This window comes from Pongo pygmaeus, chromosome 15 (assembly GCF_028885625.2).
Source record: "Pongo pygmaeus isolate AG05252 chromosome 15, NHGRI_mPonPyg2-v2.0_pri, whole genome shotgun sequence".
NCBI classification, from domain to species: Eukaryota; Metazoa; Chordata; class Mammalia; order Primates; family Hominidae; genus Pongo; species Pongo pygmaeus.
The window spans coordinates 17365732-17393300 of NC_072388.2; the positions used below are offsets into that span (position 1 = coordinate 17365732).

Here is a 27569-nt window from a genome sequence, read left to right on the forward strand (position 1 = left end):
TCACTCCACTCTCCTTTTCTCTGCAAGGGGAACTTGCAAGCTGAGCAGTGACCTCTCCATACTGAGCACTGCCAGCCTGAAGGAGATGACACAGGCAAAATGAAACTTTTTTCTACCATTTTTTGTGGTTATTCTTGAAGTTTTTCTGTCTGCTCTATTGTTTTAACTTCTGAAGTAGATTCCTGATCTCTGCTAGTTATTTTCATTTGTGGATATTTGCCCAATTGTTGTTCCTTGTGGGAGGAATAAAGACTGAGATCACCTACTTTGCCATTCTAGCTGATGTCTAACACATTTTCTTTGTTCATCTGTCTATGGACTTTTAGGCTGTTTCCATATCTTGGCTTTTGTGAATAATGTTGTAGTAAACATGGGTGTGAAGGTATCTCTTTGAGGTTCTGATTTCAATTCTTTTGGACATATTCCTAAAAGTGGGATTGCTGAATCATATAATAATTTTGTTTTTAATGTTTTGAGGAACTGACACATTATTTTTCATAGTGACTGCACCATTTTCTATTTCCACCAACAGTGTATAGGAGTTTCAATTCCCTAAATTCTAGCCAACACTTCTTTTGTTTTTTGATAATAGCCGTGCTAATAGGCATGAGGCAATGTCGCATTGGTGTTTGGATATGCATTTCCTTGACAACTAGTGATGCTGACCATATTTGCATATACCTGTTGGCCATTTGTATATTTTATTTAGAGAAATGTCTTCAAGTTTTTCACCCACTTTGAAATTGCATTATTGTCATTATTATTTTTGCCATAGTATGACTGATTTTTAAGTGCTTCTTATATAATGGAGTTATTTAAATTTATTTTTTTGTTTATTATTTTCCTGTTAAATTTGTCTTTATTTTCTAGTAATTTTAAATTGTTTTAATTTCTAACATTTTCCCTTATATTTGTGTTTGCCATTGAAAAGTTTTAAATTTCATTATCAAATATGCTATAACTCTTTTCTTATTGTTTTTCCTTCATGGGGCAGTATATACTTAAAAGTTTTTATTTATTCCAAAATAATTTAAATAGTCTCTCTATATTTCTAGTAATTAAAAAAATTACTCCTTTGCAATTTATGTTAAGTATAAGTTATAAAATATAATTCTTTTTAAAAATCTGGTTAACCATTTGTTCCAGCACAACTTGTTGTGTCCTCTGGGACAATAGAATTGAAAATGCATGTCATACTCTAGAGAACACATATTGTACATCGTAGCATTTTCCACCCCTAATCCTGGGAAATTCACCATTTTTCTTACTTCTTCTGTGAAACTCAAAAGTTGTGTTTCTATGCTCTTTGGATGAAGTGCAAATCGACTTTTAAATTATTCCCTCAGAGCTTATGTTCCTACCTGGCTTCCCCTTGCCTCCAGAGGATTGATTTTTGCAGTTACAGCCCATGCTGCTAGTTAGTTTACTGTTACATCAGGGCAGAAACTGATATATACCAACATGTAGAGGATAAAGTCCTCCACTGTGGGTGGTGGAAGAGGCTTCTTCTACCTCCTCCCCATAGTTCCTGAAGGCACTAAGACTGTCACAGTAATTGTTAGGTGGAATGTTGTTATAACATTTACATAAACCATCCTATTTTTGAGACAGTAGGATAGATATAATGATGGGAATAACTATGTAAAATGCTCAGAGATCAGTGGTAAGAAACAGAAAGCAGCATGTAAGGAAATGTCTTAGGGAAATGTGATGATAGTGTAGAGCAGGTCTTAGCTGTAGAGTGGGTGAAAAATTGTTCTCAGCCTTGATCTCAATAATTACAGCATTTTAAAGTCAGGGTTGAACAGGGCATTGAAGAGACAGCTTGGTCATTTTATACTCATAGGATGAACCATTTGTAAACAAGCTCAGAGAAGGCTTTTTCAATTTATGGGTCTTCAGAGTGTGACAGATTATTAAAATAAACTTCCAAAATTTTGAATCCTTTTACTCCTGGAAGAAAGTCAGGAAAACCTCAAAATCTTTAGTTACTTCTTCTTATAGTTATTCAGCATGATCTCTGTGAAGAGGATGGGAAAGGTGAGGCTTGAAATATTTCATTTCAAAGGGATTAGTGTTAGTAGTAGTAAAAATTTTGAAAATAAGTACAAAAGCAAAAAAGAAACTTAAAAGCAAAGAGACTCTTACTTGAAATAAATGTGGGTGAAATATGTATTTTAACAAAAAGGATTCCAAAAAGCAAAATTAGGAATTATGTAGCAGAGTAGGGAAAGACTAAATGAATTAATAAAAACAATTAGATGTTGTGGTGTTTAATTTTTGTCAAAGTCTATTGATTTATCTATTCAATAAAAAAATCCATGTAATCATCCCATCCATCCATCCATCTATCCATCCATTTAACAAACACATATTGAAGACCATAGCATGCTAGGAACTACTTTAGGCAGTAGATATATAAATGAGACATACTCCATGACCTCAAGGAGCTCAGAGTTTCTGTTATATTTTGCAAAATACAAACTGAAAAATTACAATGTAATGAGTTAAAATTTGTGCTGGAGGTGTAAACAGAGCACTATTATGGGAGCCATAGAAATATGACATTTTTATGGAACTTATATATACAAAATTCATACAAAATTTCAGGCATTTTAGAAAACAAGCTTCTGAGAATAGCTGAAGGATTTAAAAATAGTGATACATCAACAACGTAACAGGACTGTGGGTCTGGGAAAAATGTGGGGAGCATTATATGCATTAATCACTACAATACCTATGAAGTAGGTACTGTTACTATTTCCATTGCACTGATGAGGCACACTGAGGCAGAGGTAAGTGAGTTGTCCAGGGTTACATAGCTAGTAAGTGTTCAGCTGTGGTTAGGATGAAGGCACTGAGAAATAAAATAAAAATGAAACCCTTAGCTCCCCAACCTACTGAATGGACCCTCTCTTGGTCAAGGGCACCCCAGAGTAACCTTAAAAGCTGAGTTTTCATCCATGACAAGATAGGCGGTCAGACGTGCCTGCTTACATCCCCGCCCTCACTTAACTGCCATTAGACTTTCCTACCTAAGTGCAAAATAGAAACAAGCTCTTTTGAAAGACTCCACTGCTGATATCAACCAACCACTGAAGCTCTCCCTGTTTTTTTGTGGTTTTAACTCAGCAACTAACCAGCATTCCTTCCTGATAAGAGACCAACTATATGATACTCATGAAGGTGCATGAAGCACAATTGTGCATGTGCATGGTTGTCCTTTCATAAATATTCATAATTCCTCCTATAGCTTATTGAGCATATGCATTTGGCCACCTCACTCTGTACATATTCCTTTTGACACTGTCTTGAAATATTTGTTTCTGGCTCCTGGCCAGAGGCTATATTTCCCAGCCTGTCATAACAGCCACCCTGCGGGCTGCACTCTATGAGAAATAAAGGTCCTCCTTTCCAAATTTATGAACCTCATCATTCTTCAGTTGACAGCACTAACACCCCATATCTAAGTGTATTAAAAGAGAAATAAGCAGCAAATATATATAATATAATATATATTATAATATAGAAATATGTAATATATGTAAATATGTAGTTATGATTTATAAATATATATAATTTATATTATATATAAAATATATTTTTAATATACTTTAATATATTCAAGTAAATTAAAAGAATATATTAAAATATATATTAGTTGTATATAAAATATTTTCATATACTTTAATAATATATTAATATATATTACTATATATTAATTTTAATATACTTTAACATATTAAAGTATATTATTAAATATAATATAATAATAATAAAGCATATTAAAAGAGAAATAAGCGGCAATGATCTTCAAAATAGTCTAATACTGAGATCAGCTCTTCTCTGATCCTAATGGTTTCTTCTTGCCTTGTTTACTGTGGGCAACAATGCATACAGAAAATCAATGTAATAACTACATCTTGATATTTTCTGCTACTCATTTATTTATGACACTCGAGGTCCCCGGGTTTCCTATACCCATCTATATGGTGAAGATGCTTCTGTATACTCCTTCCTCACCATCCCACAGAATAAGTGAGCTCAATATCCTAAAAATAGGAAAATTAATTCGCATTATTTCTAAGAAGTGTTGTATATATCCACAGTGGTGATTACATCACTGTTTCTCCCTATTGCTACCCAAATCTTTCTTAATATACCTTTCTGAGAATTTTACTCTCAACCTACTTTTACTTTAATGGAATCATAGGATTTTAGAGGTAGAACAATTCTTAAAATTCTAGTTAAAATCCCTCCTTTTGCTATGAAGAAACTGTCATAGAGGAAGATTTCACAACCTCAACATCACGCAGATTCTTGTTTTCCCCCAAAGCATTGCTTCTCTTGAGGAGATTTCACAGTTCCCTCACCTACAGGGAATGCACCTGTACTCCTGGGTATTTCCATAGTCATCCTCTAGGTACTACGTCCCTATAGATTAAGAATGGGAATTTTCTAGATGTTGTTAAAAGAGGAGCAGAAGCTTAGGAAGAGTAGGTGGGTGGATGTAAGATGAAGTAAATCTTCTTAGGCAACTTATCCAACCACTGCTCTAAGAGTAAGCACTGATTTGAAATAGACATCCCCTCCTCAATGGCAACCTTAGAAAAAAATGCCCTAAGTCAATCTTCATGAGTGGCTTATCTCCCCCAAGAATTTCCCATAAACATAATTGCTTTGGGTTTTCTTGGCACAATTCCCAGCCTTTCTTGGGGTGTTACAGAGCATACCCAAGTATGTATAGTTTATTTAGCCCAATTTTATTAAGGACGTGGTATGTGCTGGATGAACCTCATTTTAGACACAGAAGATAGGAAAACAATATTTTTAAATTGCCATTGTGGAGTTCAAATTCCAGCTGCCTTTGGTAGTATGACAATAGCAACCTATGATCCATTGATAAATCCTGCCAGTTGCATCTCCTGAATATTTTCTAAACAAATTATTATTCTCTCCAAATAGTTATTGCTGTATTGTTAGTTTAAGCCATATATATACATATATATATATTTTTATTTTTCCTGTAATGTTGTCTTACTCCAATTTATTCACATAGCAGCCAGGGTGATATTTCTAAATTGCAAATTGTACAGTAAAACTCTCCTGAGTTTTATTGTAAAACATATTGAAAGAAAATTGGAAATCAAATTTTATTATTGTGGGCTACATTACTTGGTCTTTGACTAAATCTTTATTTTGTTCTTACGCTTCTACTAGTTTTGGGTCTTCTACAGTTCTTAGAAACTCTTTCATGACACAAGGCCTTTTCATTTACTATTCTCTATTCCTAAAATGCTTTTCTTCAAACTTTCAAAGTTAGAAAAATGTCACCAATTCAGAACCTTTTCTAAAATACTCTGTCACACACATACCACCCCCATCATCATTTACTCTACCATTGCCTTCTTTTTATATCCTGCTTGTCTTTTAGCACTAGTAGCAATTATTTTATTTTACTTATTTATATTTTATTTTATTTTTATTTGCTTGTTTACTTATTTATTGTCTGTCTATATTTTCAGAATGGAAGTTTGATGAGGCAGAGATTGATTCTTCCTTGTTCATTTTTGCGTCTCAGCAGGTAGCATATAGTAGATACTCTCTAAATATTTGTGGGATAAACAAATGAATAGTTTATAGAAGTGACACAGAAGCTGTACATTTAGGAATTGACTTTTAATATCACATGTAGATAGCTTTGTTTTGACATGCTTTAAATGCAAGTGCTGGACAGAATAAGAATTGTTGCATGATTTATGGTATTTTAGGTAATGGTTATGTTAATGTAGGGAAACTAGGTGTTTGTTCTTCCTTGAGGAAGTGACATGGTGTAGTGGTATATGTGTGTGTGTGTGTGTGTGTGTTATGAGTAGTGGCTGAGCATTACTAGCTTTGGGAGTCGGGGGTTTGATTGGCTGCCTGACTATTGGATTGAGATGCTCCAGCAAAATATTTCTTTTCCACTTGACACTTGTGAAGGGAGGAGGACAGAGACACTCATCAAGGAGTGTGGAGGGATGAATCCTTTGTATTTTTGTCCTAAGGAATAAATGTGGTTGATTTTGGTTCTTAATGAAAAGTATACATCATTAGTTTCTAATTTTATGACATATCTTGAACACTGAGGTACAAAAGAAAATCTCTTTGACACTTTTTTCTGGTAAAATCACCCTTTCGATTCCATAATACCTGATGTATGTTTGTCTTTTCAAGACTTCAACACTAATTCACCTAAATTCTTTCTAGATTAGTGCCATTTTCTACTTCTGTTTTCGTGGAATGGGTATGGAGTAGAGCAGAGGAGGCAGGGGTGTTTTGTGTGACGACACTCAGAATCATTGCATCATGTCCCCATAATAATAAAAAAAAGCATATGGTCTTGTAATGGTATTTACCGCTTTGAAATATTCATTTCCTTTCAATAATAAAGGGACAATTATTTACTTAGGAACAAATAATCACTTCCATCTCGTCAAAAACTACATAGCATAATAGCAAAATATATAAATGAGGTGAGTAATCATAATATTTCAGATGTTTTTGGTAGAAATTTATTTGATTGTTGGAACCTCATAGTTGACTTATCAGTGAATGTAAATGAGTTAGTACACAACTAGCTCATAGCCCTCATAACTAATAACACAGCAAGTATATAATTATAAGCTATACTTGTTGTGTTATTAGTTATGGGGGCTATGAGCTGCCTCCTCCAGGTAAGTACAATAAGATCATTGTTTTTTGGAATCTTAGGAAATGTGTCATTCTGGATAACCTTATTATCTTTCTTTTGATTAAAATCTTCCTAAACCAAATTTTAAATTTTTCAATCTTATTAAATATGCTTAATTAACTCACTGAGGTCCACACTGGGCAATTTATGGACATGGGGAAATTGATCCCTTTTCTAAATAGTCCCACACTACTCAATTTCTGAGTATTTTTACCTTTCTTCCGCTTGCTACCAGATTCCTGGAAAACACTGTTTTTTTGTGTGTGTGTCTGCTTGTAGTAAGCCATCCCTTCTTCAAAATACAATGCTTCTATAAGATACTGAAATTCATTTATCTATGTTTGTTAAATTATGTATAAATTGAGTCAGTAGGTTCCAAAAATGGTGCATTTAATTTCTTTTCTCAGTAGTATACAGAGTGCCCATAAGTGTTTGGACACAGCCACATCTATTTGGTTTTACAGAACCTTAACTTTTTAAAAATTCCTTTTCATATTTAATTTTTTTAAGTAATAGGAGAGGCAATATCATAAAATATCACATCAACAGAAAAGAAACAACTCTTTTGTATTTGATGTTGGTTACAACAAAACTTACTTTGGTGTGGCAGTTTTTAACCTTACTTAAAGAAAAGCATATTTGGTAACGTGAACTCTAATGTCATTTTTATTTGACAAGTTTTGTTCTACTTAGTGGTGTCAGGTTCAATACAGAGCAGTAAGCAAAATTTTAAAAATAATATTATTCCCATTGTCACCTTGAAACAGCAGAGCAGATCAGCTGAGAATCAAATTGGGTAGCAAGCATACTCATTTCTCAGATCACTACACCTACTTATGTTCCTGCAATGGTGAGCAAATTTTATACTCAATGTAGTATCAGGTATTGATGAATCTGGTCACAGCTAGAAGAATTTTTTATATAGGGCCTTGCATAGCTGTATATTGTGGCTGGTTACCTGTTACCAAGGATTAAGCTGTACAGGTTTTGGTTACGGTTATGGAAAAAAATGTCCATTCACTACTTATGAAGCCTTGGGATCTCTTTTCTGTATCACAACTAAAATACTGCTAGATCTGTATGTGTGCTATTAGAATGCAAGCCTAAGTTTCCAGGTTGGCAAGATTTTGCAACAAAAAAAAGATCTAGAAAAAAGAGGCCACACCTCTGATTGCCAGTCTAAAATTTGGCTACACTAAGAAGTACTTTCACATATTGCTTACTAATGTAGATGTTTGGGGGAAGAAGTAGTGCATTGCCGAATTTCAGAAAAAGTAAGATTTTTAACATTAACAAGCTGAGATTTGAGTTTCAAATATATGCCACACTTCATATAGTTTTAATGTTTCCAATTTATAAGTTAATCACATACTCTCTCCCTCTTGGTTTATCAAATATAAAATGGGCAACCAAATGTATCCTCATGTAACCTGTTAGTGACAGGGAACGTATGACAATTTTGAAAGCAGTGATATAACTCTAGGTAAATGCTATGTGGACTAATTATAGTTTCTTTAATTTTCATAGCTATATTATGAAAAGAGTAAATTGAAGAAATGGAAACTGCAAATTACACCAAGGTGACAGAATTTGTTCTCACTGGCCTGTCCCAGACTCGGGATTTCCAACTAGTCCTATTTGTTATATTTCTATCCTTCTATTTGTTCATCCTACCAGGAAATATCCTTATCATTTGCACCATCAGGCTAGACCCTCATCTGACTTCTCCTATGTATTTCCTGTTGGCTAATCTGGCCTTCCTTGATATTTGGTACTCTTCCATTACAGCCCCTAAAATGCTCATAGACTTCTTTGTGGAGAGGAAGATAATTTCCTTTGGTGGATGCATTGCACAGCTCTTCTTCTCACACTTTGTTGGGGCTTCGGAGATGTTCTTGCTCACAGTGATGGCCTTTGACCGCTACGCTGCTATCTGTCGACCCCTCCACTATGCTACCATCATGAATCCACGTCTCTGCTGTATCCTGGTGGCTCTCTCCTGGATGGGGGGCTTCATTCATTCTATAATACAGGTGGCTCTCATTGTTCGACTTCCTTTCTGTGGGCCCAGTGAGTTAGACAGTTACTTCTGTGACATCACACAGGTTGTCCGGATTGCCTGTGCCAACACCTTCCCAGAGGAGTTAGTGATGATCTGTAGTAGTGGTCTGATCTCTGTGGTGTGTTTTATTGCTCTGTTAATGTCCTATGCCTTCCTTCTGGCCTTGCTCAAGAAACATTCAGGCTCAGGTGAGGATACCAACAGGGCCATGTCCACCTGCTATTCCCACATTACCATTGTGGTGCTAATGTTTGGGCCATCCATCTACATTTATGCTCGCCCATTTGACTCATTTTCCCTAGATAAAGTGGTGTCTGTGTTTCTTACTGTAATATTCCCTTTACTTAATCCCATTATTTACACATTGAGAAACAAGGAAGTAAAGGCAGCCATGAGGAAGTTGGTCACCAAATATATTTTGTGTAAAGAGAAGTGAAAGATAGATTATACATTTTATAGTCCTCCTGAGGATCATTGTCCTAAAGCAGGAAGTATTTGCAGTAATAATGCTGCATTCACTTCCTCCTTTCATTTGTGTTCTTAAAATTTTACTATAATTTTTCTCTATTAATTCCTCTTTATATTGAAAAGATAGAGGCATTAAGATGAAAATAAATTTACTCACACCTACCCTGAAATTCCTGACAGATCATTATTAGAATTTGAGATATAATAATAATCTGCTAAAGTACATTTTAACTAATTGTTTATTGAGTAACTACTCTGCAGAGGCTCTGGCTTTGAGGGGAACATGTTGAGAAAAATAAATAAGACATGGAGACGTGTCCATTACAAATATGAAGTAAATGGCAAGCATATGGGTGCAGCTAGCTTCAAGTTAGCAAATAAATATTGTTGTCATGTTTCAGTGTTGGCTCAGTGGAATGGTATCTGGTAAACAACTGCTGGGTCTGAAAACAGATTATTTGTCCTTTATCTCCTCTTATTTCCAGAGTTGATGGAAAATGAGGATTCATTTATACAAGGTATTTCAGTTTATATTTCAGGTGATGTCTATTCAACAGTTTGGAGACAGAACTCAAAATTTTATCACATTATGAAAACAATTTTTATGAATTCAAAGCAGAGTATAATTTGGCTGATACATGAGATTCATGTCATTCCAGATGAAGCCTCCAGGCAACTAGCAATTTTTATAGCCAGCCCCTACTTACAACATCCTTCAGAGTGAAAGCAGGCTTGGGGAGAAAGCTTCTAGGTTGACTGGGATTGGTAGACATCTAGCCGTGTAATTTTTTTCTAAACTATCATCTCCTTTGCCACTTTTGTATGTTTTCCATAATTGCTAATTCTGCCTCTCATGTTAGACTTAAATTGGCAGGGTGCTGTTTTTGTTAGTACTTAATTCAGAGTTCTTTCCCACTGAGAAACCTAGATGTATTCGTTCCCATGATCCCTTAGAGAATTATTAGGGACTGATTTCCTGTTCTCAAGCACTAAAAACTCACTCTCCAAGCTTCAGAATGTAAGAGGTAGATTAGAACATTTGATTTTATATGTTTTTTTACTTAAATTTATTAGTTTTTTATTTCAAAACTAGGGAATCTTTTCATTGAAGGGCAAGAATGCATTGGGTGTATTAAGCTTTAGTCTTATTTTTTAAATTTGATAATGTAATATGGACTAAATTTTAAGTGAATTAGATCCTTGTCAACATTGGGAATGAATGTATAAAAATAAATGGTATAACTATTCCTAGAGTTACTATTTATTTACAGAGATTTTATTTATTAATTGAGGAGGTAATTTGTGCCAGACCCAGTGTACCTCGGATGCACAGGATGGAATGGTGGTACACAAAGCTTGTTTTTCGCTTTGGGAATTTTTCCTTATGGTGACCTTCTTCGATCTTCAATGCTGTGTTACTTCTTTTCTAGGAACCCAAAGGCACGGATTGATGTTATGAGTCCTGATTTTTGAGTTGACTTCTCATCACCTGGAAGTGAATAAAACAGTAGACTTCTCTAACATTTTGTAACACAGCATGAAAAAATATAAAGTAAAAAAGATTTATATATATAAAATATAAAATGATGAGTTATGTTTCTAAATCTTTTATCATCTTACTGTCATTTCTCTGTATTTGATCTAGCTAGACTTCTATTCATTGTGTCACTTGTCTTTCATCAAACTAGGACTGATGTTCTTGGGAAAGAGACCACTGATTTGATATGCTCTTCAAACACCAGCACACTGTACCATAGAAGGATATTTACTGAAAATATTGAAGCTAGTAATACAAAGGAAAAAGCCATAAACATAGTAGTGTGGTAACTAATTGCTTACTTAGGAATATTATCTGAAATTAGAAATTAATATCAGTAAAGAAAAAGGGGAACTTTTGGCAAACTCTAGTAAGTAATAACTGAGCCTGATTCATGGAGGACATAATTGGAATAAGGACTGAGAGCATTTTCACCCCTTGGAGGACATTTGGAAGTGCCCAGAGACATTTGTGGTGGTCACAACTGAGGACGTATATTGCATCTTGTACTATTTAGACATCTTACAATGCACAGGACAGCCCCCAGCCCCTGACTCACACATGAATTATCTGGCCCAAAATGTCAATAGTGCTGAGAATAAAGAACTCCATCAGGCTGAGAAACCCTGACTTAAATAATGGGCAGGGATAAGGCAGGTTAGTGTAGAAGAAATAGGTGCTAACCTCATATGCAACGTTGTCTCATTGAATATTGTTTCCAAATAGCTCAGTATCCTCAGCAGTCAAATAGAAAATATGTCTCAGGACTCCTTTTCCCTATATAACTCCTACATTTTCTTTCAGTTACTTTAAATGTCTTTTAATCTCTTTTTTTTCCCCCCTTCAGTCTCTCCTACTCCTCCTTCTTTCAAAACTGCCGCTGAGCTACTATGTTTAAAATCAGCAATATCCCGATTGAGTAAATTATCTTTAGTTCAGTATTGTGATTATACTTTCAATTATACACTGACTTGTGTGAGATTTCAGAACCCAAATCTCATTCATCTTCTGGCTTTTTGCTAATCTCAATATTAACCAGAATTTTATTATTACATCTGGTTAAAAAAGAGCTTTATTGCTCAAACAAAATTAAAGATTTTTGTTTTTTTAATGACTAAAATAATATATATGCATTAAAAGTTGAAAACATATGAATATATAAAGAACAAAACAAGTATCACTGGTAATCTTTTTTCTCAGGGATTTTCTTTAACAAGGTTTATAAAGTCTCACCCCTCCAGCTCCATTGTAAGCAGGCCAGTTGGCCTATCATGCATTGTTCCAAAATATAATTACCGCTAAATAGAGGTCCAGGTGAAGACAAGCTACAACATGCTTTACATAAATAAGTGTAACCCTCAGATTTTATATCCCACAAAACTGGCATTTAAATAAAAAGGCCACGAAGTTTTAAATATGCAACAAAAATCTGAGAACGTTGTTTTTAAGAACTCTTTTGATGAAATTACCAGAGAACAAATTACATTCAAACATGTGACTAGGACAAAAGGCTGGGTATACACACACACACACACACACACACACACACACACACACACATATATACACACAGTAGTCCTCTTTTATCCATAGGAGATATGTTCCAAGACACCTGTGGATGCCTGAAACCATGGATAGTACCAAACCCTATATATACTCTGTTTTTCTTATACATACATGCCTATGATAAAGTTTAATTTATAAATTAGGCACAGTAACAGATTTATAACAACTAATAATAAAATAGGACAATTATAACAATATGCCAACATTACTACTATTGCACTTTGGGGCCATTATTAAATAGAATAAGGATTACTTGAACACAAGCACTGTGATGCTGTGTCTAACTGATAACCAAGGTGGCTACTAAGTTACTAACATGCAGGTGGCATGTATAACATGGATACACTGGACAAAGGGATGACTCATGTCCCTAGAAGAATGGAGAAGGAAAGCTTGATATTTCATCACGCTACTTAGAATGGGGCATAATTTAAAACTTACGAATTGTTTGCTGCTGGAATGTTCCATTTAACATTTTTTGGACTGAAGTTGACCATGGACAACAGAAACTACAGAAAGTAGACACTGTGGATAGGAGGGGGCTACTGTATTTAATCCAATATTAGGCTTATTAAACTATAAACCTAAGACTAAAACTAAGGTAAGCAAGGTAGAACTGTACAAAATGCTATCTGCTCTGACAATGCAGAAACCATAGAACTGTACTCCATTTCCATCCTGTGGATCTCTCACTAAAAAAAGAAGAGAAAATATATGTTTTGGATAAACATCTTTAAAAATATAAAACTCGGAAACCAGAGAAATAAATGAACAGAAACCAGCTTTTACTGTGAAGACTTACATTCTGTTTTCAAGCCTGGTGGTGGGGCTGCAGATGGATAGCAGACAGAGCCCAGGATTCACACCATGGTATATTCACCCAATGATATATTCCAAAACTACCTAAGGTCCCAAAGGATATATATTCTTAGGGTAGTATAAAATAACTTTTAAAAAAATCCCACCACCTCAAAAACGCAAAAGAGAGAAAACAAAAATTAATGAAACACAAGTGGGATCACACATTTTTTGAGTTTGAAATTCATCACAAGTTGATAATTTTGTTCACTGCATGCTAATAATTTTGTTCAAAGTTTCTGGTTCCAGACTTGTAACGTCTCTTTACAGAAAGAAACACCAGTATCTTCTGGAGGTTCTTACATTTATTCCAGGACTTAGAATATTCTGTAGATAGACTTTCAAAAAGTAAGAGGTGGCCGGGCGCGGTGGCCCACGCCTGTAATCCCAGCACTTTTGGGAGGCCGAGGCCGGCGGATCAAGAGGTCAGAGATAGAGACCATCCTGGCTAACACGATGAAACCCCGTCTCCACTAAAAATTACGAAAAATTAGCAGGGAGTGGTGTCGGGCACCTGTAGTCCCAGCTACCCAGGAGGCTGAGGCAGGAGAAGGCCGTGAACCCGGGCGGCGGTGGAGGTTGCAGTGAGCAGAGATGGTGCCACTGCACTCCAGCCTGGGCAACAGAGTGAGACACTGTCTCAAAAAAAAATAATAAGAAAAAAAAAAAAGAAGAGCTTACAGTCAGACATGAGTGAATACACAATAAAGCAAGGCTCTGTGAGGGAGAATCAGAAGAACAACACAGAGAAAGACCAAAACCACCAAAGAGATATAGAATGTAAATTAAGTAGATTTGGTATGTTTAAAAAAAGAAGGGAATGAAAATATGAAGAGGGACAAAGACGCTGTAAAAATAAACAGAAAATCTTAAGAAAAAGAGAAATTCAGATTCAGATTAAAAATTCAACAAATGTATTTAGTTGTAAATTAGAATCAGTAACTTAGCATATACAGCTAAGGAACTGAATTATGCAGGGAAGAGACATACTGGTATGAAGAGACTAAGATATTGAAAATAGAACACAACGATCTAAATATATCTCATTAATTTCAAAGGAAAGGGTAGATAAAATGTAGCGGAGGCTATATTGAAGAAATATTGCTGACATTTTTCCAAACCTAATAAAAGCCACAAAACTTCATAATCAGGAATCCCACCAAAATATTAATAGGATAAATGTTTTAAAATACACATTTAGGGGGCAGGTGTGGTGACTCATACCTGTAATCCCAACACTTTGGGAGGCCAAGGCAGGCAGATCGCTTGAGCCCAGATGTTTGAGAGCAACTGAACAACACGGTGAAACCCGGTCTCTACAAAAAAATGAAAAAAAATTAGCCGGGGTGGTGATGCCTAATTGTAGTCCCAGCTACTCTGGAGGCTGAGGTGAGAGATCAATGGAGCCTGGGAGTTTGAGGCTGCAGTGAGCTATGATCCCAACAGTGCACTGTGTGTCAGCCTAAGCGACGGAACCAGACTCTGCGACAAGAAAAAAACAAAAAACAAAACAAAAAACAAACAAGATGCACATTTGGGCACATAATAGTAGAACTGCAGATCAATAAAGACAACTAAGCAGACGTTGAAAGTAGAGATCATCTTCAAGGGAAAGGCAGTCAGGATAGTATCTCACTGGTTTCCTTCCTTCCTTCCTTTTCTTTCTTCTTCTTTTTCATTTTTTTTTCTTTTTGTAGTAGAGTCTCACTCTCTGTATCTCATGCTCCAGGGCAGTGGCTCGATCTCGGTTCACTAAAGCCTTCACCTCCCAGGTTCAAGTGGTTCTCCTGCCTCAGCCTCTTGAGTAGCTGGGATTACAGGCCCATGCCTCCATGCTTGAGTAATTTTTGTATTTTTAGTAGAGAAGGGGTTTCGCTATGTTGGCCAGGCTGGTCTTGAACTCCTGGCCTCAAGTGATCCACCCGCCCCAGCCTCCCAAAGTGCTGGGACAGGCAGGAGCCACCACACCCGACTGATCTAACTTCTTTAACAACAAAAATGTAAACCAGTGAAGAGTTATATTATGACAAGAGAAAATAGTTTTTATCTCAGTGAAACTATAATCAAATAAAGGCATCTTCAGAGCTGAATTATACTCCTAAATGTAGTAACTAGAAATATAAAGTATCTAGAAGAAAACATAGAAGAATATATTTGCTTACAAAATTGGAATAAGTAATGATTTATTAAGCAGCATAAAAGCAGCTATAATCATAAAAAGTGATCAAATGAACCTCAAAAAATTAAAAATTACTGCTCGTCAAAGATACACTATCATCAAATTAATAAGGAAATCATACACTGGCAGGAAAATTTTGTCTCTCTTAACCTCCCTGTTTCTCTCTGTCTTCAAGTAAAGAAAAATCAGCAAAAAATGTGAACAGACATTCCAGAAAAGAAGATACAGAAGTGATTAGCAAGTTCACGAAAAGATGCACGTCATTACTCAGCAGGGAATGGTCCAAAACACACGATCAAGTGTTCAGGCAGAGCACGCTCCCACTACTCTGAGGAACAGGACAAAATAGCAGAGAAGGAAAAGAGGAAGGGGTTTATCAAGTGCCCCAGGAACATATAACATATTGGAGACTAGACACGTCCATAAAAATGACTGTTTCCCCATTGCCTGTTATTGCTGCCTGGTCAGTGGACCAGATTCATCCATGGCACTAGGAAGGCAGTCAGTTCTCATCCCCATCAGAGGAATCTTTCTAGAAGCTTATATAGCCAATTACCAATACATCCTCACCATCACGTGCTCTCTCCTGGACCCCGGATGCTCTACCAACATGGAGAAATATATTGAGTGCCTCCAGGTGCTCAGTCCCAGGCACTTGACACTCTAGACTATACAGCAGCACTGGGAGGACTCAGCTTTCCGAGCTCCACAATTTTATGTTGGGAGTCTGTGGCAACTACTGACAAAAACAATGTAGCTGCCATCAAGATGTAGGCCTTGTCTGCTGCACCAATTATTTTAAAGGTGCCTGGTATTTATTTTAATCGGGAATGGTAAGACACACAGCCATGGAAATGACTGTCACGAAGGAAGAAGTTTTTAGACTCACAAATCCCTACAAATAGGAGGTTGGTTAGGTGAGTGGGGAAATGGGAAAAATGCAGGTAAGAGCCTTTATCATGGTTTCTGTGGAAATAAATGGATGGGGCATGATCAGCATGTTCAGAATTGGCTAGATTGAATAATTCCAGTGGGTTCCGGAGGTTAGGGGCTGTCTCTAAGTGTCTGGTACTTGGCCCTGGGGTGATTAGGGAAGGGAAATAGTGGCCTGGAGTGTAATAGCTCTATAGGTGCCTGATAAAAGAAGTGGCTGGAGTATGGGTTCTGGATAGGTCGCAAGTGAGGCTTTTACCATCTCTAGGAATTGGCTAGCCATAGGAGGGACAGTTCCTCCAGTGTTAGGAAGGCACAAGACATCAAAGCGTTAGAAATGCAGAAAATATAATGGCATAAGTAAAACACAACAGCAAATGCTGGTGAATTAATTGTTGGAGTAACTTGAACTCTCATACATTGATGTTGGGAATTTACAATGGCTAACCACTCTGAAAAACTTAATAGAAACTTCAGGTAATTTCAGGTAGATGTAAACAAACAGCTACCTTATGACCTGATAATCCCACCCGTGTTTAGCCAAGACATGTCTATGAAATGATTTACATTAGCATGTTAATGAAAACCTTATTGGTGGCATAAGATTTGAGACAACCCAAATGTCCATAAAAGGATAAAATGATAATAAACAAACTTAGGGTTAAGTATATAATGAAACATTAGTCCACAGTAAAAAGAAACAACTACAGAAAATGCAACAACGCACATGAATCTCTAAATCACAATGCTGAGTTTAAAACCAGATACAAAATAACACATGTCATATACTTCTGTTTTTATAAAATCCAAGAAAAGGCAAAACTAATCTGTGCTATTAGGAATTAGAAGATGAAAGCTCATTAAGATGATAGATGGGTGGGGTGGATGGCAAATATCACAAGAAACCTTTCTGGAGGGATGGAAATATTCTTTATCTTGTTTGGAATACTAATTTCTAAAGTGCATCTATTTAACAGAAGTTACCAAGTTGAACACTTAAATATGTGTATTTTAATGTATATACATTATATTCTAAGAAATACAACCAAGAATTTATTTTCATGCTTGCTTGTAAATACACATAAATTTCTTGAAGGATACAAAAATTAATATTAGCTTCCAATTTTGAGGTATGGGGTGAAATGGGCATGTAGGGACAGATATAAGAAGGAAATTTCTCACTGTATGAATTATTTTTTATTTAAAAATGTGAATATGTTAGGTATTCAAAAATTAAATACATTTTTTAAGTCAAGTATGTTTAAAGCACACTGCCTAATTTCCAACCTTATGGTTATGCCATTAAAATTTCTGAGTTACTCTTGCTTCCATACCTCTCATATGCAGTCCTTCAATAAGTCCCATTCATCATCTCTCCAAAGTTTATCTTTGGTATAAATTCTTTCTTCTGTCTTCTTTTTTACCTCTTATCCTAACCTACCATCATCTCTTATTTATATTAATAGTACTTCAAATGCTCCCTACTGTTCCCCTTGCCTCCACTTCTTGCATTCTATAGCCCGTTTTTCACTCAGTAGCCAGTGCAACATTTTAAACATGTAAATCAGATAGGAACACTCCTCTGCCTGTTACCTCTCACACATAGTATGTTGACCGATTGCCATTTGGCCTATATCAGCTCTACCTCTCTATCTTCCCTAACAATTTTTTCCATTTGCTCACTACTGTCTTGCCACACTAGCCTCCTTTCTGCTTCTCAATGCACCAGTCTCTCCCTTCATGAGCTTTCAACAAATCTATCTTCAGATCTTCCCAGAGACGGTGTAGTTCTGTCATTCAGATCTTAACTGAAATGTTGTCACCTTGTCAGAAAGGCCTTCTCTGGCCAGCTCACTTGGAATAGTAGTCTATTCTGCTCTCTTATATTTTTATCATAGCACTCATTACAATCAGTTGTTTTCTCTCTGGTATGTTTGTTCGTTGTCTGTTTCCATGCTTTAGGATGTAAAATCCCCAGGAACAGGGATATTTTCTGTCTTGTTCGGTGCTGCATTGTAGACACTACAATACAGCCTGGTTCATGGTTTTAGCTTCTAAGATAGTCTAGGGAGACAAATCTTTCCTAGCAGGAATAACAAGCCTTCATTCTAAGGATTAATTTAGATCATCAGACTATCTGCATTTTAAGTATTGTGGAAAACATTAGGAAGCAAAGTCCCTAATTATGTCTATAATTATGAAAAAATCATATTTCAAAAAGTCTTCGGTAGCAAGAAAGACTGTAATATACTCAAAGACGGGAATGTTTTTCCATGTGTTTCTTTACTTATATCACTTGTTTTCTGTTTCTTTTAAGAAAGTAAACACTGCATTTATTAGTTTATTTGGTATATAGTTTTGCAAAATATGCATTTTTGTGCCTCTCTGTCTTTTTTTATTTCCTGTTATTCCATTACTGTCTTTGCATATGTTCCTGTTCTTGCATTTCTCCCGCCCATTTTTTTTTTACCTTTATGATTTTGTGTATCTCTTTCTCCCTTTTTCTTTTTTCCCCATGTTCCATTTTTCCCACTTATTATTTTCTGAATTGGACATAAATTAGAACAAAATATTTTTGATTATGCATTATGTTTGTTGAAAAATTGTTTAGTATTTTAATTTTTAGAATAAAAAATCTTTTGAAATAAAAATAAATCTACTGAAATGTAATTATATTGTGTTCTACTATAGGATTATTAATTACTTTTCTTCTGTTTAGTAATATTTAGCTTAAAAACATAGTTGTCATTGCTTTAGTGGAACATAGGAAACATTTATTCCTAAAATGAAAACAACAAATGCCAAGACCACAATAAGATGTATTTAAGAATACATCTCTTTGTGAGGAATTAGTCCTTCAACATGCAGTTCTCCTCTCCAAGAAGGATTATGCCAAAGAGTCTTTGTGAACATCGTTTATTTTTCTTTGACTGTTTCTTTGTCACCAGAAAGATACTGAATTTAACATACTACTTACCTGACCACATTACTTCCTTTCTTGATATATCAATGATTTCCTATTATATACTTTTTAAAAAAAATAGTAACATAAGAAATAAAATAACCTCTTTCGGCTTTCTGCCCACATGGACCTAATAAACATGTTGGCTATTCTGTAATCTCTGTCACTGATAGAATGTTGATTTTAAAACTTAGAAGTGACATAGTGACTTTTAAATCATATATACTTCACTATTTATATATAACATGTTTCTAATCTCATTCTCTGACTACATTTTGTTGGCATTTCCACAATTCCCATTGAAAGTGTTTTGCAGCTTTTTTAGCCTTCAAATTCCCAAAGTGTATTATTCTCCATTGCATCACAAATTGATTGCATATTTCAAAGTGTAAGATATTCCTCTTTGAGAAGAGATATTTAAGAATGAAATCAGGAAAAATCAGTTATTGTTCCTTCTATTAGAAGGAGGTTATATCTGCTGTCTGAGAAGAACATTAGATTACTAGAGAGGTAAATGTTTTTGCCATTCTCTGTATTTATAAGGAACATAAAGAAGGAAGAAATGGAAACAGATATTGTAACACCTCAGGTGGGACATCTGCTGCCTTGAAATGCAAAGATCAAAATTATAACAGAAATAGATTAATATGTTGAATCTGAATTCAATAACACAGTAGCACCTTTTACCTGTTCTTAATAATATAGCTTCAGTTTCTCCTAATATTTAGAATTAATTTATTAGCAATATATAAAGCCTTTATTAACATTGCCTAGGGAATGTTTATACTTGGTCCTAAACCTATATCTGTTAACTGAAAGACATGCGGGAACAGAAATCATATCCAATGCAAAAATGCCAGAGTGCAGAGAAAATCTTCACCAACTTCACGATTTTGCAGGAGACTAGCTCTGTCTAGTTCCCACACCTGCTGGGATGAGAGGTTCTTCTACAAATAGTCTTACCATATACCAATCTGGCTGAAGTGAAGCCTCCATAAATTCTTTTCTTGTAATCTCTTAAATTTACATAGCTACCATTACCCTAGTAACTCATTTCAAAGGCAGTGACAGAGGATCTATATTATATATTTACTTGTTAGAAACTAAAGGCCCTCTTAATATCTACATTTTTTCCTTGTTTATTTTTGGTTTAGTTGGACTTCAATATGCTAATTATTGCTATCATTCTCATCTTATTATATTCATAAATCAACGCAGTGAGATAAAATAACTCAGGCTAGGGAGATGACCTTCCCAAGATCTCAGGGTTAAAAAAATTGCAGAATGAAGAATTTAAAACCAGATAGACTGATGCCCAAATGAGGGCTTTTTAAATGACATCCATTACTTTGCCTAGAAATCATGGCATTATAAACATTGGTATCAGTTAATGATTTCATGATACTCTTTAACTTTATCCACATTTCTCAGAACACACAAAAAATTAGTGATTATATAGGTTATGGGTAACAAACTAGATAGCACATATTAATAGGCATCACATTCTTATTCTTATTTTGGGAACATTTATAAAATGTGTTTTTGCTGGTAGGGCGGATTAATGAGAAATTTCTTGCAAGCATAAAGGTGAATGGTGCCACTTTTATTAAGATCAGTTATAAACAGACAAAATATTTGAGGTAATGGGAAATAATATAAAAGTATTTACAGAGTATATTTTAAGGAGGATACTATTCAAGGAAAGTAATTTAGTACTGAAAGGTGGGTTAGTTATTTTTAACTCTTAGAAAAATTGGAGTGAAGAAACTTCATGTGCTGTCCTTACTATTGTTTCAAAAGAAAACAATAGTGATGTTTCTCAGAATTAATGGGAAGGCAAATATGAGATCTAATAAAGGAGAAGTAAATAGAGGAGACAAGAAGAGAGAGTGGAGAAATATTGGAAACTGCAAGAACATTGAGAAATAAAAGCAACAAAGGAGAAAAATAGAAGAGAGATAAGAGGAAAGCAAGGGGAATAATTAGAGAACAAATATGAGAGAGAAAAAGCGAGAAGATAAAAATAGAGAAAAAGGAATCAACTTAAGTAAAAGTGTAACTTAAAAAATGAAGTGTAGAAATATTTAGTGAGATGGGAGTGGAAGGCCATAAAATAAATATTTTAAAAGGAGGTATGAGGAAGTATAAAGAAAAATGAGTGAATTAGTGCCTGTGGATGGGAATCAAGTCCCCAAATACCTGCTCCATGAATTTTCTAACAAGAGCCTAGACTCTAAGCATGAGTACAGGGCAGTGTACAGGGCAGCCTTTAGCTGGAATGCATGTGTGCCCCCACCCATTACTCTTTCCTCTTCTGTGCTGCTCCAGCATTGTCAGGAACAGATGAAAGTTTGCTTCTGTTGAAATTGAAATATAGGATAGAGAAAATGGCAGTCATTCAGATTTCTATTTCAGCTTCCACTGACAGTGATCCTTCTAATATATTTATGTTCTTCTAATATAGACAAGACCAAGCTTGTCTTTGCAGGAATTTCTGTGCTTTTATTTTGCTAGGACTTAATTCATTTTACCTAGAGGAATGTCCACCTTATGAATATATATTTTTGGTCTCTGGATCCATAATGAGCATGATGTGAGCACTGTTGGTATAACAAAAGAGCTGAGAGGGAAGTACACAAAGGGAACACAGTGAATCAAAGATATTTGGTAGTAGTGGGTTCCAGATGTTACAGAGTCAGTAGGAGAACAGAAGTGGATGACAGAGAATAAAATGCAAGGTACAGTGCAAGAACCTGAAACTCCCAATCTCAGAGATACTTGAAAATTTCTCCTATGACCCAAATACATCCTCAGTTTTTGGAAGAGTGTGAAATAAACAACTGCATAATAACATGCAAGATGCACACAACTTAAGAGTAAGCAGAGATGGATTCCTGACTTTTCTATTAGCAGGTTTTATATGCACAGAAGGAATGATAAATATTAAGGTCAATAAGTGGCCAAGTGCCAAAAATGTCCATCTTATGAATGTCCATCTTATGAATACTTATATTTGGTCTCTGGATCCATAATGAGCATGATGTGAGCACTATCGATATAACGAAAGATCTGAGAGGGAAGTACACAAAGGGAACACAGTGAATCAAAGATATTTGATGGTAGCAGGTTCCAGATACTACAGTCAATGGGAGAGCAGAAGTGGATGACAGGGAATAAAATGCAAGGTACAGTGCAAGAACCTATAATTCCCAATCTCAGAGATACTTAAAAGTTGCTCCTATGACCCAAATACATCCTCAAATTTTGAAAGTGTGAAATAACAAACTGCATAATAACATGCAAGATGCACACAACTTAAGAGTAAGCAGAGAGCGATTCCTGACTTTTCTATTAGCAGGTTTTATATGCACAGAAAGACTGATAAATATGAAGGTCAATAAATGGCCAAGTGCCAAAAATAAAAAAAAAGAAATAAGAAAAGAAGAAGAGTATCATATGTAAAATTTTATGCTTCTGTTTTGGTTAGGATACAATACATGTGTTTGTGTGTATTTATGTGTGTCTATGTGAGGTACATACATGTGATGTAAGATACTTTTTTTTTGAGACAGAGTCTTGCTCTGTCACCCAGGCTGGAGTGCAGTGGTGCGATATGGGCTCACTGCAACTGCCACCTCCCGGATTCAAGCGACTCTCATGCTTCAGCCTGTGAAGTGTCTGGGACTACAGGCTCCTGCCACCACACCTAGCTAATTTTTATATTTTTAGTAGAGACAGAGTTTCGCCAGGCTGGTCTCGAACTCTTGGCCTCAAGTGACCCACCTGCCTTGGCCTCCCAAAAGGGTGGGATTACAGGTGTGAGCCACAGTGCCTGGCCTAAGTACTTCTTTCATAATTCCCAATTTTGACCATACCTGAAAACCTCTGCTATTAATTAATACATTAGGGTTAGATATATTTTAAAAAGCATATCTTTTGATGTTTCAAATAGATGTGCCATTATAAATATTTTCTTTGATTTCTTAATTTTGGACTTCATTGTTTTTGTTTCTTTCCCTCTCCTCTTACACACTGTCTCCTCATTCAGTTAGTTAATGAACCTCTTTCCCTCTACTCTGCACTTCATATTCCACATTATTTTAAAACAAATGTGCCATGTAACAGAAGCATATGAAATATTTTTCTGTATCACATTGTAGTGTTTTGTTCTAGCTCAAGATCTTTAGCTTTTAAATTTTTTTTACTTCAACCACAAACCATTTTTTGAGCATGCATCAAAAACATATGTATCTTCTTTATGCATTTCATATTTAATTATACCATGATTCTATGTAAACTGTAAAATGTTCAAAAATGAAACTTCAAAGAATAGGATACAATAATGTAATTGTAGAAATTCTCCTATTATTGCTTTCATAGCAATAAATTATCATGCACATCCCCAAGCGTGAGCACAGTCTCAATTTGGAGGCCACTGTACAGAGAAGCCTCAGATCTTGTTTTCTCCAGAGTGACCAAGAGTCTTTTTATTTAGACGAGTTCATTTGGTTGATATTCTAGAGAGAAAAGGGAATTACTTCTGGTAAGTACAGTTGCCTTTATAAAAGTTTTCAGATAAACATTCCTAAGGTAGCATTTATATAAAACAAATTGTACTAATTGCTGTATGGTTCAATACTCAATAAGTTTTGACAAAAATAGGTACATAATAACCATTATAATTAAAAATGGAACATTTCTGTCCCCTTGAAAAGCTCTGTCATTCTTCTTTGCTCTCAATCCCAGCTCATCTTCCATTCAAAGTAAAACATGAAGACCTCAATAACTAGGGTTAAGTTTTTTCTCAGTCAGAAAAGTTTTCATATGCCTCATACAAATCAGGACCAAATTCAGAGCAGAAGCATCCAAGTCTCACATGAGTGAGCACTGAAACAGAAGCACAGGACTGAAACAGAAGGAAGACTGTGGCTTCAGGACCCGGGAGCTGGCCATCATGAGGAAGCATAAACAGTAGAAGTGACTTCTTAGGTTGCTGAGATAGATAGAATGATATAAATGTGGCATACCTTGTGTTTAGTTCAAGAACTATAATCTAGAAGTAACGCCTGAAAATAAACTCTTTTATTGATATTCTACAGGCAGAAGAAATGAAGATAGCAAACAACACAGTAGTGACAGAATTTATCCTCCTTGGTCTGACTCAGTGTCAAGATATTCAGCTCTTGGTCTTTGTGCTGATCTTAATTTTCTACCTTATCATCCTCCCCGGAAATTTCCTCATCATTTTCACCATAAAGTCAGACCCTGGCCTCACAGCCCCCCTCTATTTCTTTCTGGGCAACTTGGCCTTCCTGGATGCATCCTACTCCGTCATTGCGGCTCCCCGGATGTTGGTGGACTTCCTCTCTGCGAAGAAGGTAATCTCCTACAAAGGCTGCATCACTCAGCTCTTTTTCTTGCACTTCCTTGGAGGAGGGGAGGGATTACTCCTCGTTGTGATGGCCTTTGACCGCTACATCGCCATCTGCCGGCCTCTGCACTATTCGACTGTCATGAACCCTAGAGCCTGCTATGCAATGATGTTGGCTCTGTGGCTCGGGGGTTTTGTCCACTCCATTATCCAGGTGGTCCTCATCCTCCGCTTGCCTTTTTGTGGCCCAAACCAGCTGGACAACTTCTTCTGTGATGTCCCACAGGTCATCAAGCTGGCTTGCACCGACACGTTTGTGATGGAGCTTCTGATAGTCTTCAACAGTGGCCTGATGACACTCCTGTGCTTTCTGGGGCTTCTGGCTTCCTATGCAGTCATCCTCTGCCATGTTCGTAGGGCAGCTTCTGAAGCGAGGAACAAGGCCATGTCCACGTGCACCACTCATGTCATTATTATACTTCTTATGTTTGGACCTGCTATCTTCATCTACACGCGCCCCTTCAGGGCCTTACCAGCTGACAAGGTGGTTTCTTTCTTTCACACAGTGATCTTTCCATTGATGAATCCTATGATTTATACCCTTTGCAACCAGGAAGTGAAAACTTCCATGAAGAGGTTATTGAGTCAACATGTAGTCTGTCAAGCGGACTTTATAATAAGAAACTGAGAAGGAGGAATTCTGGCTGGAATTCATATCATTCATTTAACAAGTCCTGTTTTTCACTGAGTACCTCCCATTTGCCAGGTACCATTGTAGGCAATGGAGGAGAGTTACGCATAATGAGAGAATAAACTTATTAAATTTAAAGAATATAAAGGAAACCCCAGAGTGGTTGAAGTATAATGAGTAAGTGTGAGAAATTTAGGGGTTAAGTCTTATGTGACTGCAAGGGTCTTTTAGTCTGAGGTAAGAATTTTTCATATTTTAATTGTGGTAAGAACCCATTTTAATGTTTTAAGCAAAGGAGCAGTTCATCTACAATGCTTTCCTCTATTGGTTAGAGCAACATCAGCAAGATTTTAGGCAGAGATTAATAAGTTGTAAAATATCAAAAACCAAATGTATGTTGCAAGTATGTTGTGAAAAAGACTATAGTCTTTTATATAAATATATTAAAAATTATATATATTTTAATGTTTTTATATATTTTATAAATATGTATATTTACATATACATATAAAATAAGTAACATATTTTTATATATTTATAAATATATATTTTATATATATTTAATCAATATATAAATAAATATATTCCCCCCCCAAATTTGGTGGAGAGATAAGAAAGGCGGCCAATTTGTTTCATGGTAAAATGTCATGAAATTATTTCACTTATTTTTTCTTCAGAGCTTCACGATGATTATTAGACATTATTAGATATTTAGTACTACAGATTGTATTATAGATTACATAAGTCATTCCAGTTATTTTCAGCATAGTGAAGCAGCTTCGTTGTCTGGGGAAATACCTGCGGTTCGTTGTCTCATGTTGTGCAGATTAATGACACGGACTCACACACAGAGTGGGTTAAGGAGCAGAAAGTTTATTAGGCAAGAGGGAAGAGAAGAGCTTCCCCATACAGAGGGAGAAGGGCTCTGAATGGAGTAACCCCACTTGTGGGGAAAGCAGTCAGTTATATTGGGAGGTTCTAGGAGGTACTGTCTGATTTGCATAGGGCCCAGGGGATTCCTTTGACCAGGTGTGTCATTCACACAACCCATGAAAAGACTGGTCCTCCCACCCTAATCTTTTATTCTGCAAATGCAGCTTCTATCTGGCTGTCGCCATGATGCCTGCACATGTGGCTTTGCTTGGCTGGTGCCATGACATCTGCACATGTGGCAATAAAGGAAAGTGAGCGGGAACAGTCATATTGAGTGGACCTGGCTCTTAGCCACCTGCATTTACTTCTGCAAGCCTGTAATTTACATACCTATGCTTCCAGCATGGCTTTTCAGGCTGCTTTCTGTTAGAAAAGAAATGGTTTGGGGCTGCTTTTTTATTAAAAGGAAAAGCCTTTCTTAGGACTATTTTACCCTTTCTAGCTGCCTAAAAATAATTTCTTAATAACTCCTGTATTAATAGTGGGGTCTAATGTGAGAAATTAGGTACTTATAAAATTTTTCAAGTATAGAAGACCATTATTTATGCTGGGCATCTATTATAGAAATTGTTGCCAGAAAAACATTGTAAAACTAACCTGCTAAGTGACCTATCCCTGCAATAACCAGGAGACCGAGAGGGCAAGAAGCCACTTTCCCAGCTCTTGGCTCAAGGAACACATCAATCACCCACGGTCTGGCATGAAGAGAATTGTAGAGAGCACCTCTCATGTTATTGTCTCTCTAATTATTTTTTCTAAGTTAAATTTTGTATGAGTATATTTGATAGAATCTGTAATGCTAGTGGCAAAAGTCTTCAACAAACCTGTCTATATGTTGACAGCTTCTTCAGAAAACAAACAAAAATGGTGGTAAAATATAGGATAAAAAGTTTGCAATCTTGGAGGTGAGAAAGGCCATTGAAGTTTGACAAAGAAAATGAAAATAAAAAGGTATATTAAATCTTGATATCTTCTACATATTTTGATATGTAAAAATGAAAAAAGTTTATATGGGCAAAAGGCAGAAAAACGCTGAAAATATTTCTATGGCAAATAGATGTGGAGATTATTTTCTGCACGATTATAAGGTTTGTATGTAAGTTGAATATTTTCTCCCTACTCCAAGATTGTATAAGAGGGCATCCATGCATAAAAATTAAAATAAAAATTATTAAAAATTGATATAAACGATAAAAATTTATTTAATACATAAAAAATTTGCTTAAATGAGTCTGGGCAGAGCTGCAGCTAGGCTCACCTGAAGCCCCGTGAGCCT

At 35.8% G+C, this 27569-nt stretch overlaps 2 protein-coding genes and 1 long non-coding RNA gene across 12 annotated transcripts in view; 2 read left to right on the forward strand and 1 right to left on the reverse strand.

Moving 5' to 3' along the window:
• LOC129012642 (olfactory receptor 4N4C-like) overlaps positions 1–25512 on the forward strand; it is an 88847-nt gene extending 63335 nt beyond the window's left edge. For 6 of the 10 annotated variants that reach the window (XM_063651342.1, XM_063651341.1, XM_063651351.1 and 3 more), the window contains one exon: positions 24398–25512. In XM_063651342.1, the coding sequence (XP_063507412.1) occupies positions 24398–25357 (960 nt within the window). In that variant the 3' untranslated portion in view covers positions 25358–25512. Of the gene's footprint in view, positions 1–5525; positions 5585–8260; positions 8314–10693; positions 10816–24397 lie in introns of those variants that run through there. The other 4 variants (XM_063651345.1, XM_063651343.1, XM_063651344.1 and 1 more) reach the window with 2 other exon arrangements.
• Positions 8290–9231, forward strand: LOC129012651 (olfactory receptor 4M1-like). The gene has a single exon (XM_054448562.2). It carries the CDS (start codon positions 8290–8292, stop codon positions 9229–9231), a length of 942 nt encoding a protein of 313 aa, XP_054304537.2.
• On the reverse strand, positions 10518–13281 carry LOC134738125 (uncharacterized). The gene is made up of 2 exons (XR_010123669.1): positions 13169–13281; positions 10518–10752 (listed from the first exon to the last, which is right to left on the reverse strand). It is a non-coding gene; the product is annotated as an uncharacterized LOC134738125 (long non-coding RNA).
• Positions 25513–27569: the final 2057 nt, after the last annotated feature.

Bases quoted from the DNA above. Each gene is read 5' to 3' on its own strand.
- LOC129012651 (XM_054448562.2), top strand. From the start codon at position 8,290: ATGGAAACTGCAAATTACACCAAGGTGACAGAATTTGTTCTCACTGGC.